The sequence below is a fragment of the Polypterus senegalus genome, chromosome 6 (assembly GCF_016835505.1).
Source record: "Polypterus senegalus isolate Bchr_013 chromosome 6, ASM1683550v1, whole genome shotgun sequence".
Taxonomy (NCBI): Eukaryota; Metazoa; Chordata; class Cladistia; order Polypteriformes; family Polypteridae; genus Polypterus; species Polypterus senegalus.
The window spans coordinates 166530725-166545840 of NC_053159.1; the positions used below are offsets into that span (position 1 = coordinate 166530725).

Consider the following 15116-nt stretch of genomic DNA (forward strand, 5'->3'; position numbering starts at 1 on the left):
CCGGTCAAAGGCTGTATGTCTCATTTGCCAAGAAATCGTTGCAGTTTTAAAGGAATACAATATCAGCCGTCACTTTTCCACCAAGCATGCTAACTACGCTAACAACTAGTCAACGCAAGAACGGATGGCTACCGCTCAGAGGTTGGCTGCTAGTTTGCAGGCCCAGCAAAACACCTTTATCCGACAAACTACCATCCAAGAATCAAGCACGAAGGCAAGTTATGTGCTGGCATTCAAATTAGCAAAGACCAGCAAGCCTTTCTCCGAAGGGGAGTTTCTCAAAGAGTGTAAGGTAGAGACAGCAGGTATCTTGTATCCTGAGAGCAAGAACAAATTTGAAAAAATTAGCTTATCACGCAGGACAGTGACTCGCCGTGTTGAGCTAATTGACGAAGACTTAGCTAGCAAGTTAAACAAAAGAGCGGAGTCATTTACATTATATTCCTTGGCACTGGACGAAAATAATGACAAAAAGGACACCGCTCAGCTTTTAATTTTTATCAGAGGGATTAATGACATTTTTGAAATAACGGAGGGGTTTTTGGCCATGGAGTCCCTAAAGGGGAAAACGCGTGGAGAGGACTTGTATGACAGCGTGTCGGTGGTCATCAATAGGCACAAGCTACCTTGGAGTACGCTCGCCAACGTTACCACAGATGGTTCACCAAATCTGACTGGAAAAAACAATCAGGTTCCTCAAAAGAATCCAGGAGAGGGTAAAGGAGGTCAACCCTGAGCAGGAGGTAATTTTCTTACACTGCCTAATCCACCAGGAAGCACTGTGTAAATCCGTATGGCAGCTTGACTACGTAATGAAGTCAGTCGAAAAACACATTAACTTTTTTCAGCATCGTCAGTTTATTAAGTTTCTTGAAGAAATTGACGCTGATCACCAGGAGTTGCTTCACCACTCCAATGTCCGCTAGTTAAGTTTGGGGAAAGTATGTCGACAAGTGTGGGAGCTCAAACAGGAGATTATCTCATTTTTGGAGCTACTTGAGAAAGCTGACGATATTCCTGCGCTGAGTGACACAGATTGGCTTTGTGATTTAGCTTTTGCTGTGGACATACTGACTCACATGAATGAGCTGAACGTGAAGCTACAAGGGAAGGACCAGTTTGTGCATGAAATGTACACAAACGTCAGAGCCTTCAAAACCAAGCTAGCTTTATTCTCAAAGCAAATGTCAAACAACTCATTTGTTCATTTTCCCCACACTTAGTACGCTGAAAGAGGCCCCTCGACTTCACTGGATGACCTGCATGGAGAATTCTGCCGTCGGTTTTCTGATTTTGGAAAAATTTACAAGTCACTTCAGCTGGTGTCATGTCCCTTCACACAGGACCCTGAAACGGCGCCACAGGAGTTGCAGTTGGAACTCATCGACATCGTCTTAAAGGAGAAGTTCAACTCTCTTAAACTGGATGAGTTTTATGCTTCATTAAGCGCAGCCAAATTTCCAAACACCCAGAAGATGGCGCAGAGGATGCTGGTGTTATTTGGCTCTACGTATGTGTGTGAACAGACTTTTAGTGTGATGAACACCAACAAAGCACCCCACAGATCCCAGATGAGCGATGAACACCTCAGATCTGTTCTGAGAATTGCCACAACAAAACTAACACCAGACTTCGATTCACTGGCAACAAAGTGTGATCAACAACACTGTTCCCACTAAAAGTGAATGTAAATATTAAAACTGTAATGCCTTTTTTATGTTTATGTTTGATATGTATGCATCTACTGCTGGCCCGGCCCGTCTGTCAAATTTTAAATGTCAATGTGGCCCCTGAGCCAAAAGGTTTGCCCACCCCTGCCCTAGGCCATGGTATAAATGGAACTCCATACTGTTGGCCTGGTGAGTGTGGATTTAGGTGTTGAGTTACAGCAAGAGAGGCCAGAAATTACAGGTTCGAATAAAGGAAGTGTTTGTCCACATACCGTTGGGCAAGTGTACCAGTATCCCCATCTACCAGACTTGGCTCCAAAGCCATTATTACTGGTGTAGGGCAGAGTCTTCAAACCCCATGTCTCTGAACAAACATACCAAAGTGATTTGGAGTAAGTCATCCTGAAGGCAGGAATCTGGACTGTGCAAGTGTAACTCAGAATAATAAAACAGCCTGGTATATGATGGCCTTTATTACCTGGGATGAAGGTCTGAAGCTACAGTCAGTCTTAATAGCTGCTACAGGTTGCACTCGGATGGCTGGCCTCTGATACTCAGAAATGGAGGTCACCATGCTGTATGCGGGAGGACCACTGGCGACCTGCCGCTGCAGCATTTGCAGGATTGCTTGAATGTCACCAGTCATTTGTGCTTCCAGCCTGGAAAAACAAAAAAATATGTTAAAAAAGGGTCAAAGACGATTTATGAATCAGTTGGTTTAAACAGGTAGGAGCATACATTTGAATTTATATGGTTATGGTTTACTGTCTAGCCCAGGGGTGCCCAATGCGTCGATCGACCAGTAGATCGCAAAGGTAGTGCAGGTAGATCGCGTCGCATTCAAAAAAAAAAAAAAAATTTAAACGTTAGTCTATCATATATCCTCCCTATGGCATTTGCCACTTGATTTGGCATACAGGGCGGCCAGTCTGAGATCTCTTTTCTTCTAACACACTGGTCATCCCGCACTCGCGATTAAACGCGCGAGCTACTGCAAAACTCCGGCTATCTCAGTGATTTAGTTAGCCTTTCAATTTATATCGACTAAAGAAGGGATTTAAAAAAAAAATTGTTTGAGGAGGGTATATGCTGGATGTGGAATTGGAAGAGGATTTTTTCTCTCACAATGTCACAATCGAAGTGCGCTTGTCTGATCTGTCAATCTATCATTACTATTCCAAAGAAGGAAAATGTGGAAAGGCACTTTCGAACTGTTCATAAAAACTATGAAACTGACGTCCTTCCAAAAAGCGATCTGAGAAAGAGAAAGGAGAGGCAGTTAATTGGACAGCCGTCATTTTTCACTCGGCTGAATTCAAAAGCTCCTTGACTGCATTATTTGTCTCTACTTACTTATGCAAGTCAGCCTTTTGTCACATGACGATTATTAAATCCAAATACTGTAGTGACCATAAATTTATTGAATTGTTATTGTGCCATAAAGATTATTCAGTTATGCAAGGTACGACAACATACATTTTATGTATAAAGTATACTCAGTATGTATGTATATTTGTATATCATTTGTATGTATATATATATATATCATTTTTAATGTAGGTAGATCATTTCGACCTGGTCATTTTAAAAGTAGCTCGCAAGTCCAAAAAGTGTTGGCACCCCTGGTCTAGCCGATAAGCAGTATGGATCTGCCTAATTCTGCAAAATATGCTGAGTTCACTGGTGACCTTGTTCGCAGAATATTTCCCTCAAAATTCACTGTGCAGGTAGCTGACTTAAATGAGCTTTTTTTCCCCATTGGCCAGTGAAGCTTTGAGAAATCAGCACGATATCACAGAGCTGCAGCAGCCAAGTTAGATGGGAATGTCACTACCCATATGTGCTGAATTTTCATGTATGTGTACAATTCCACCCTACCTTTTCAAGCTCCTGCCTGATCAGCTTCACATGCGTGATATCACTACATGATCGGTACTCTAGATGGATGTAAACCATGCATGCATTAAAAAAAATTACAATATATTCATTAGTTGACCATAATAAGAATGTAAAGAAAACACTTCACTGTTCTGCATAGATTCATTATATGTTGTGTCTTCAATGTCGGATTAAGCATGTCATACTCCTCACCATGTAGCACTTCACCCCAAATATACAACGCTTGCATCACAGACTCTTCCAGTACTCGGGACAGCTCAAACAGAGAAGTGCTAGTTCAGAGTGGCGCAGTAGTGTGAACCGATCTTCAAGTCCTGGAGTCCACAGCCCCAGCCTGCTTGCTGGTTGCATGCTGGCTCCATGTAAGTGAAACGGTCACAGGCCGAATGCATGTGATTTTAGCCATGCAGCATGGCAACTATCAAAACAAATCTTAAAGGATCTCATCCCCTCTCAGAGTTAGAAAACACATGAGACCCTAGGAAAAAAAAGTAATAAGTAAAAGTTTACTAATTACAAAGAGTTTCCATATTCATGATAGAAGAAAAAAGTGCACAGCAGCTGCGTCCAAAGTGTGATTTCTTTTTACACTTACTGGCAATTTGTGGCCATTTAGTGTGTTTTATTTGTGTTTGTTATTCCATCTGCGGCTTTTATTGTTTCAGGCATGGTGGTACAGTGGTTTTACCCCCTACCTCACAGCTCAGGTCACATTTTGGGCCATAATAATTGGTCCAGCATAGTTTGTATATGCTCCCCCAGCCCTCAGGGACACTTAAAACACCATTGCACACTTATAATCCCCTCAAAACTAGTTCAGTTCCTCCTTTCCATTTGACTTTAATGCTTCTCGCGCTGAAGCAAACTCGGCAGTGTTCGCTCATCCCTAGTGTTAAGGCCTAGTGGATTTAAAGCCAAAAAGGAATTAAAGGAAGGTGCAATTACGATTGAAGCCAAGAAGCACCTTTTTACTTAAAGTGTTGTGAAAGTCTACCGAGACATGAACTTGAAGCAGAAACCTTGACAACCTTTAGGAAGAATCTGGATGAGATACTGGGACAGCTTAGCTATTGGCTAAACAAACGGGCTTGATGGACTGAATGGTCTCCCTTCATTTGTCAAAATTTTTATGTTCTTTGGTATGTTCTTATGTTCTAAGGGCACTCTTTCACACACGGCCGCTTGTTTACTGTGTGATCACAGGCATGTTTTCATGGGTTTGGGATTAGGATTAGGGTTAGTGTGGTGAGTTTTTTTCTTTCACAAGGTACATTTTTGGCCAGTGGCAAAGTTGTAGGATTTTAAACATGAAGAACATTGATTGGTGGGGTTGAAAGGTCCATTTCTGGATCAACTTTAGCTTTCTAACAGATGACTTCACATTTTCCTTAAGCACAATTTGATACAATACAGAATTCAGAGATTGAGTCTCAGTCACTGAGTTACGTATTGATATCGAATGAGCTAGTTAAAGGATATGTTTGGTATTTTTCAAGTTAAAGTAATTTCTGCGCAATCACAGTACACATTAAATTGTCACATGAAATAATATTCTAAAGTGTGTGATGCTCTGGGTGCTCTAAGCCTTGGTCTCCTTCTGTCTTCCCAGGACATTCACAGTCGTAGCCGAGGATGGATTAGGGCGAATGAGGACACAAACAACAAGTCTGGTGCAAAAGTGCATAGTGAGTTTACTCAAACTTCACAAGAGCATTGTAGGAGTTAATAACCAATAAAGAGATTAAAATCAAGAATAAAAGTACAGTCAGAACTGTCTTTCTTTCTTTTTGAACCCTAGTGCCTGCATCTCTCTCTCTCGTCTCCCATTTGTCCTAAGGGTTGTGCAGTAGTGCTGGCACCCTGGCCAACGCAGTCATCCCTCTCCGGCTCTCATCCCAACTACCTACAACTCCATCCTCTGGGACATTCAGACCCCAGTTCCCTGGTCCTACCACCATCCTTTGGCCTCAACGGAATGATTTTGCTAAACAGGCGCCCCTAGTGCTGTTCTACTTGCTTTTCATGGGTCACCCTAACCAACAGCCTCGATCACCCAATTCCGTCCCCTTTCTCTTTCTCTCACTTGATTTTCCTTCCTTTCATTTTTCATCTCAATCTCACATTACCATCCCGACTCAGATCTTTTATAGTCCCTGTGAATGTGGGTACTTTCCTTAATGACCCATGGAGCATCAATGAGGAACAATTGTGTTGATAGCACTCACACGTGAATGTTCAATCAGCCAACTCCTCCATTAAGCCCTTCATGGCCAGACGACTTTCTGCCAGCATGCACCTGTGTCTTCCAATAATAATTCTTTATATATATGCATCACTTTTCTCACTATCCAAGCAAGGAGGATCCAGAATCTGAACCTGTCATCTCCTTACTGCGAGGCAGCAGCACTACCACTGCACAACCTAGCCTAAGGAACACTATTTTTAAAACCATGAATCGCCTCAGAGGCCTGACATGCTGTTTCACAGATTGAAATATTTTTTTATAAATTGTAAAAAATACTTATCCTGTTCTTCAAGTTCATAAAGAGACTGAAGGTGCCAGGGTTCATGTGGAAATAAAACTAAACTTACCAAATATTTCAAGAGTTCAAAAGAATGCATGTTCCAAAAACTTCCAAAAATGTCCCCTAGAGGGGGATATTACCATCAAACTCTGGCTATTAAAAGGGCAAACACAAGATCTTTATGTTTTTTTTTTTTTTCAAACCAATGCACTGTAGCACAGAAATCATCTCCAAGGAGCAGAAACACAAAAGGAGCTGCCTAAACAATAAATGCAATGCGATAGCAAAATCCTAAAATGAAATGAAATTTGAAGAAAAAAAAGGTCAAAAATCCAATAAGTCACAAAAGCACAACAAAATCCCAATGAAGCATTCACCAACTCCTAAGCATTTGTGAATGAACTGCAAGGGACTGTGAGTTGCCCCTGCCTTTATAGTCTGAAGTCCCTTGTTGTAATAGGCAGGTGGCCACCCACAAAAACACAACGAACATAACACAAGCGTAAGGAATAAAGCAAATAATTAACAGTAACATTAACATAAACCAAAAACTCAACAATGAACAAAAAAGACATAAAACAAGAATTTGAACTTTTGGTAGGGGAGAAACCCTGGATGAAATACAACATGTCTATTATGAAGTGGCCAAAGTTTGGATTTAAGAAAATGTGATTTCTGCCTTTACAGAATGAGGCGTCTTTGTGTCAATGAAAGGAAATGAGAAATAATAATTGTATCACAGATTCTTGGTACTATTTCTATTAAGGTGAGTAGTACTAGGGTGTTGTAATGTGTTAGCCATTATGAATGTAGTGAGAAGTCAAGCAAAATGACCCCTTTTATTGGCAAACTAAAAAGATTACAATATACAAGCTTTCGAGGCAACTCAGGCCCCTTCTTTAGGCAAAATGTAAACATTATTACATTACATCTTGCCTGAAGAAGGGGCCTGAGTTGCCTCGAAAGCTTGTATATTGTAATCTTTTTAGTTTGCCAATAAAAGGGGTCATTTTGCTTGACTTCTCTCTGCATTCTTGAGGTAAGAAAATTTCTGGTTTGCTTGCTTGCTGTGATCACTGCATGTAGAGTTTTGACATTTGCCGTGGGTGCACCCTTCATGCTGGCACACATTCTGGATCATACAGAAGCTTGTTTCCACCACTCCAAAAATGTACTTTGTCATTTCACAATAATTATTGCTTTATTTTATAGTAATTATTGCATTTCTTTTGCAAAAATATTGTCTACTGTTGCCAGTACCATTGTGCACACGCCTCCTTCAGGAGTCTAGTGACGGCTAGGAAGGGAGAGGTTGAGTATGTGTGTGGTGTGACAAGAACTAAACAGACATTATCAAGTTTTAATTATTAGTTTTAATCAGGTTAAAGTTTCCAGGTTCTTTAGCATAGGCAGAGTGCTAGCACAGAGCTGTAATTCCTGCCTCACATAGCAGGGTCTGCCTGCCTGGGTTTGCATGTCCTCACAATTTGTTTACAGATTGATTGGTATCAGTGAGTGTGAGTATCTGTTTTAATACTAAATACTGGAGATGTGTCAGCAATACTTGTCAAAACAGTTTAAGTCCCTCAAGTGCTTTGAGGTAAATTGCATCCATCCCTTTTATTCTGTCTGCAGAACAGACAGCAATTCACATCTGGGTATCAGCATTCAATAATATCAGTAACAGTGCTTAGAGACTATTCCTCAAGGTGAAAAGTATTCGCTGGGGGAAATTGTATCCCTGGGGCTAACAGGTTGACATGGAGTAATGAGATGAAGCACACAGCCAGTCTCTTTTTAAAATGGCTGAATCACATATGTAGTAATTTATTCTCATTCTCTCCGCTAAAACAACAGAGATGCACCATTTGTGCAATCCCAAGATCCAGATCAATATTTATTAACACTCTTGGCTTGCAAAATAGATAGATAGATAGATAGATAGATAGATAGATAGATAGATAGATAGATAGATAGATACTTTATTAATCCCAAGGGGAAATTCACATACTCCAGCAGCAGTATACTGATACAAAAAACAATAGTAAATGAGCATATGCAGTAAGTTTAAGGCTTTTCTTTTCATGTTTGAACCTGGCCAACTTTATCCCCACTGCAAAAACAGACAAGGTGTTTTAAAATTTATATAAAGTTCTTTACTTTAAGGCACAATTTCATGTGGCAAACTATTATATAACACAATTTTCAAGAAATTACTTCACAATCAAAAAATCTGATACCAAATTTGCCCTTTTCTGTGAATGAAGGTTACTTGTGAGCCACAACTTGTTTCTCACTTTCATTGGATGGAGAAACACAAGCCATTCCAGACTACAACAATGTCTGTTATCTGATGTAGTATCTGGCAGCTCTGAAACTGCACATACATGCTACTCACAGGCATCCACAAGTTAGGCTTTAACTAGCTAAATATAAATTAGGCCACTCTGTCTGAACATATATGGAAGATGAAGAAGAAGAAGAGAGAAAAAAACTCATTTATTCATGCATGTTATTTCAATATGAGCTTCTTGTGCCTGGAGCAGGTTCTGGGAGCATTGGATAAAGGAAAGGTGGCAACCTTGGATGGGATATCAGCTCTTCACAGGGCACACTTGCTCACACCTCCACACCAGCCCAGGTTAGACTTATTAGTCAGTTAAGCCTATGTGTGCTTGGCATGAGAGAGAAACCCTGCATGATCATAGTGAAAATGTACAAACACCATAGAGACTGTGACCAGGCAGAGACTTGACTCCAGGACTATGGAACTGTATGGCAGCAATAATGACTAGTCCTCCATTGTGCTAACTACAAAAAGAAAATGCCATTTATAAGCAGTGAGAAGTTTATTTTTACTTTTCTCAGATTTTCAAAAGAACCTTCAAATGTGGCAGGACAAGATGGATAGTGTCGCAGGACACATTTCTTCAATTAGAAACAGGCAGGTGAAGTGACTTGCTCATAGTTGTACACTTTTAGTAGCAGGATTTGAACCCAGAGCCTCGGGATTTGAGGTCCAAAGCCTTAACCACTATGCCACACTGTATTGCCCATTTACAGGGTATTTGCATTTTAACTACTGACTAACTACCTATGGTAACTGTATGATTTCACACTTCACAGTGCACTTAAAGTGAACAAATGTAGTTGATGGAGCTCTAAACAAGCTGAAGTACTTTTTGTTAATATTTTTTTTTTACTTTTACTGCTCATGCTAGGCAGAATTCCTTTTTTACATAGTTCTGAGTTCCATTTTCAGAAAAAGATCAACAACATAAGAAGGATTGGAAGACAACAGCCAGAAGGTGGCGCTCTTGGTTCAGTTATAACAGAAATTAGGCCATGATAGCCAAGCAGTGAAGTAGCAGACTGCCTCAGAGTTCTGTCCTGCTCCAAACGTCGACATAATAAGCACATGTTATTTCAAATCTAATTATTTTTGGCCGGCTTGTCATTAAAGCGTGTGTTTTATATGGGATTTAATTACTCCTATGCCCAGTTTGTAGGCTGCCCTGATTAAAATAAAGAGACCTTGTCTCACAGAGAAATATGTATTTCCAATTCCCTTGCTTTTTTAAAAAAACACAGTATGTCATCTTTAAAAGAAAAATCAATTATGATTGACTTCAAGTACATATAATTGCATAATAATGCAAATAAAAGTTTATCTTGTCTGCAGAAAACCCATGATAAATGCGGTATCTCTGGAGATACATGAGCATTGTACAAGTTATATGTGTATCACAGCTAAATATTCATCCTTTAGTGAATAATAAAACACATCTATCCATTTTATTCATTCTTTTACCAAACCTGATTATTCCATTACAGAGTTGCAGAAGTCTATCCAGACACAACAAAGTAGAAAGCAGGGTCTAAAACTGGCTGAGACGCCAGTCTGTTACAATGAAAATATAAATAAGACGCAGGAATGATTAGGATTCTGGATAAATGAAATAATTGATTTTAGCAGCTTTAGTTTTTTATGGCCTTACATTATATATGTACTTTTAAATAAATAGTAATAAATAAATAACAAGGATAAACTGAACAAATCACACACTTCAGACATTGTGTGAGGTGTTTTTGCGTTGGTTTGGCGCTGGTCCAGTCAGCTATTGACGAAGCTCTGAACGAAGTTTTTAAAGATTGTTAAGAGACAATTAAAAATCCTGATGAAGTCAATTGCTGTTCTCCCTCCCACTCCTCTTTCAATTAAAACAAAGTTCAACTCAAAGCCTTGAGTCACAAAAAAAGTATGACATTTTTCATCCTCTCTGGGTAATAAACATGGCTTCATTAACTACCATTAACCGAGATATGTTTATGTTTTAAATCTTTGACTTTGCTGGTGTATTGCATTGTATTACCTTTGATTTTTGTAGTAGAATATTAGCAATGCTCGGCCCATCTTAAAAACACTTAGCATGACTTCTTCTACTTTGTGCTACTGGTACAGTATGTGCTCTCTTAGTGACCAGGTTTGGGCTGAGAGGTCAGACAACGTCGGTTTACAAAGACCCTCATGATTGTTGTTGTGACCCTCACCAGGATAAGTGGTTTGAGAAGATGAGACAAGATGACATACAGTAATTTCATTATGCACAATATGTGTTCCTCCATAGTAGCATTGCATTGCATGAACTCCATGTACATAGTTATTGGGGTGGTACAAAGGTAATGAAAATACTTACACTGAACACTGCGATCAGACTCCGATACTCCAACCACTTACAACACAAGGCACTCGCATCACTTGCTTTACTCGTGTTGCATAATCCACATGCCAAGTCATCCAGCCATATGCTCACAACATTCCAAACACATGTATTTCTACTAAAATACTGTTAAAAATAATCACTTCTGGACAACACTCTCATGAATGAAAATGGAATGTGCTGTGATGCGAATGAGCATTGGAATTAAAAGCCCACCTCATTTATTGGTCTTGGAACCCAGGAAGAGAACCAGCCTCGGGCTTGTACATATCTGAGATGATTCAACAATAATAATCGTGAGGTACTCCAGTTGTGGCTCTCCACTACGTATATAAATGTAATAATGCGAGTCGAGCCCTCAGTTCAAATGCACGTTCATGTTGCAATTTCATTTACAAGAGTTTTTGCCGGAAATGGTTTACTAACGAATAACAATTCACTTTAACAAAAGGATAAGTGTCTGTGTCTTTGTGTATCTGTCTAGTTGCTTTGCTCTGTCATTTCAACAGATTGTGTCTCACAAACATTTGTACGTAGTAATAAAATGCATTGCATTTCTCATTCCAACAGATGGCAAATCAAAAACATTAACACTGCTATTACGAATCCCATACCAAATGGCATATGACAGAGACACATGCATTACATTTGTCATTCCAACTAATGGCATGTCCCAAACATTTTAGTAATGCATTTTATTACTACAAATGTTTGTGATGTGTTATTTGCTGGACTGACAAATGAAGTGCATTTTATTACTACATATATTACAAAAACATTCCAATAGATGGTGCACTACAAATATTAATGCTGCAAATATGAGCAAAATGTTAGTAAAAATACATCTGCTGGCAATGTTACAAACGCTGCGGGGGACTGGCACCCTGCCCGGGGTTTGTTTCCTGCCTTGCGCCCTGTGTTGGCTGGGATTGGCTTCAGCAGCCCCCGTGACCCTCGAGTTAGGTTATAGTGGGTTGGATAATGGATGGATGGATGTTGAAAGCATATGACTGAATGTCTTGACATGTGGATTAATGTGACACGAGTAATGTGAGAGTTTTTTTATAGACATTCTGATATTGTTTGTTGTTGTCCAGCATTGTTCATCATAGACCCTTCTTATATTAGAAACTTATGATCTCATTTTTTGTTGAAGTATTCTATTAAACTGAAAAGATTCAACTCCATTTCAATTATTGTGTTTTGTTTTTGTTGTATTATCATTCCATTCATTGATTTCCTGAACTTGCTCATCCTAATATTGGGTTTGCAAAAGGCCAAAACCTGCTCCAGTAGCAATAGGCACAAAACGGGAACCGCAAGTCATTTAAATACACACCTCTCTATTTTACTAAATTGTTTTTGTTTTTTATTCACATAATTTGCTTCTCAAAGCACAGTGCAGTACTGTATTTGAGCTAGGCAGGAGTTCCTGTGATGAAGTGGTGCCCTGTCCAGATTTTGTTCCTTCCTTGCACCCAGCCCTGTCAGGAAGAGCCACCTGCGACCTTGAATTAGATTAAGTAGGATTGTGACTGCTGAGATAAATGATGATTCTAGAAAGGCGTTCAATGATGTATTGTCTCAGGCTCTCTCTCTAGAGTACCCAGTGGCATCCCTCTGGTTTATAATGTATAGCATGCAGACAGTTGGGGGCCAATTAACCTCATTAGCACCTGCAGGTGTGTGCATCATATTGTTCTTTAAGTGGAGCACATAGGAGAGGCTAAGCCACTGAGAAAAACAAGAGTTGTACTGTAGCAATAATAGGACATCCTGACAAAAGCAAAAGGTTGGCCATAAGACTCCAGAGAAATGGCTTTTCATGTGTTAGTGGCCAATGCTATAGATTGTATAGGTCACTAGGCTCTGCAAAAGGGAAGGAATGGACTCTAGTCTTGCCTTTCAAAACACAAATGCCAAGATTATGTTTTTTTATGACCCTGTTTTTTTCAAGTAAAGGGTTGTTGAGACAAAGAGTCAATTCTGGAAGCAAAGAATCAATTTATTCTAGTTAGTATGTTTGTCCTTTGCAGCAAAACTTACTCAAGATTACTACTGTTAACTGTGTGAGACACTTTGGTGACATTTTCGTTGTGGATCTTTATAGCCATTTAGGTGCCCTTTATTAAAGCAGTAAGGACAGAATATAGTTAGATTCTATAAAGCACTTGGGGGTCAGCATCACATCAACAGGTGCTACATAAAATAATCAAAACACCTAATTAATGGGGTAAGCAGGGGCAAACAAAGGTACAGAAATGGAATACCATGCATTATAGCAGTTCTTCGGTTCATAGCTGAATATGGTAATAACTAGACAAAGGAGGAGACTGAGGACTTGAGGGAAAACCTGAGTGCCAGAGTGATTAGCACTCCCTTGATCAAGGAGGTGATTCAACTATTTAATAAACAATTACCTTGAAAGTGCTCAATAATAAGTGACTGACAAGACAGCAGGGGCATGTGCAGCACAGAAGTGGCTACACAGTCTAAGACTGGAAAGCGCTAAAAACAACACAAGGAGGATGGCAAACAGACCACACCTAGGGAATAAGAGGCACAATGCTTTACTCATGTGAACAGCCTGGCACTCACTTAGGAAAATGCTTGCTTCTGCACCCATAGGAAGGTTGAGATTAATTTCTAAGCTTGTTTTTCTTTCTCCCCGTCCCTCACTTGCTCTCTTTTTCTGCAAAGTGCATACGTCAGGCTTACTGTTTTATGGCTTAATCTGATTGTGGCTATAAAGCAGCACTTGGCAGTAGTGACCAAACTAAAGATAAAATAAAAATGAAAAAAAAAAAGGATTTTCTCGTAAACAAGTGCCAGACGAGATTTTGTTCAGATAACCTTTGTTTTTTTTACTGGACTTCAATAAATAACTGGAACTTTCTTTTTTTACAGAAGCTGCTTAAAGAAAGAAAGAAAGAAAGAAAGAAAGAAAGAAAGAAATACTAGAGGTGTGCCCACCTGGCTGCTTATGGCAGCCCAAACCCTGCATTGGTGGCTTATGATCGGTGCCCGTTGGAATTTTTTGTTAAATGAATAAAAAAAAAAAATTAACAACTTAAACAATATTTCATACAGGGAGCATCCCGGACACAAACTCACAATCTCCTTACTGTGAGACAGCCGCACTACCATTGCTCCACCTGCATGGCTTATTGACTGCTAATATACAAGTCTACCAATACTGTTCTTAGCAGAGCAGATGTATATAATGTATTTTTGTGGACGTATTCACATTATAATCGGTTGCATTGACATGAGAGTATTATTGTTGTATTCTTCTAATGAAGATGAAAAAAAATATATATCCAAATAATATATGGATGTATACTATATGATGTATGGTTTTGAAGAAAAATTGAGTGCTGCATGAAAACATTGCACAATCTAATTAATCTATTTATATAGAGAGAGTAGATATGTATTTATATATACACTATAGTTTAAATACACACCAGAATGACTAAAAAAAAGAAGAAAATGAAAAAGAAAGAAAACTTCTGACTTGGTAGTCATAGCTACAGTGAGGCATAATGCAGGCATAATGCTGTTGGTACAGAGCCCCAGTAGCATTTCCTGGCTCTCTGGCTGCATCCATGTACCTGATGTAGCACCTGGCAGATTTGTACAACATCACAGCCTCATACCCATTTAACCACTTCAAGGTCACAGGGGTTTCCCGTCAGGACCGAGCTGAAAAAGCAGGAACTCAGACTGGACACATTAACTAGCCTCATACTTACACTCACAACTGATCAATATGTAACCACCCATCACCTAATCTGCACCAGCTTGGAGATGTGAGAGGAGAATGAGCAGACTCTACCAGGACTCCACCAGGATGCCGGATCCCTTTGGAGACAAATGGAGTATAATCTATCTATCTATCTATCTATCTATCTATCTATCTATCTATCTATCTATCTATCTATCTATCTAATGATATCTCCGCTGTACCAGATGCCCTCATATTTATTTTATTACTTCATTTACTCTAGATATACAGACAAAGTATAGAGTATATATAAATCTATCTATCTATATATCTACGAGGCAGCAGCACTAATCACTTTGCAACTGTGCAGCCCCATATTGTGTAAACCAGTGGTTGTTAAATTCAGTCCTCAGGACACTTATGTGTCTGTTAATTTTTATTCCATCCAAGTTCTGTTTTAATTGGACTCTTAGCCTAATTAAGCATGCTGTTATTTTCCAGTTCCCTATGTTTTGGGATCAATGTAGAAAATGCAAAACTAAGTTTGGTAAATTTCTATTAAAATGTAACAAGT

At 39.4% G+C, this 15116-nt stretch overlaps 1 protein-coding gene across 3 annotated transcripts in view; it reads right to left on the minus strand.

Annotated features, from left to right (window-relative positions):
• Nucleotides 1-15116, minus strand: part of LOC120531779 (potassium voltage-gated channel subfamily H member 7-like) — a 440320-nt gene that overhangs the window by 8789 nt on the left and 416415 nt on the right. For all 3 annotated transcript variants that reach the window (XM_039757502.1, XM_039757501.1, XM_039757500.1), the window contains one exon: nt 2149-2329. In XM_039757502.1, the coding sequence (XP_039613436.1) occupies nt 2149-2329 (181 nt within the window). The remainder of the gene's footprint in view (nt 1-2148; nt 2330-15116) is intronic.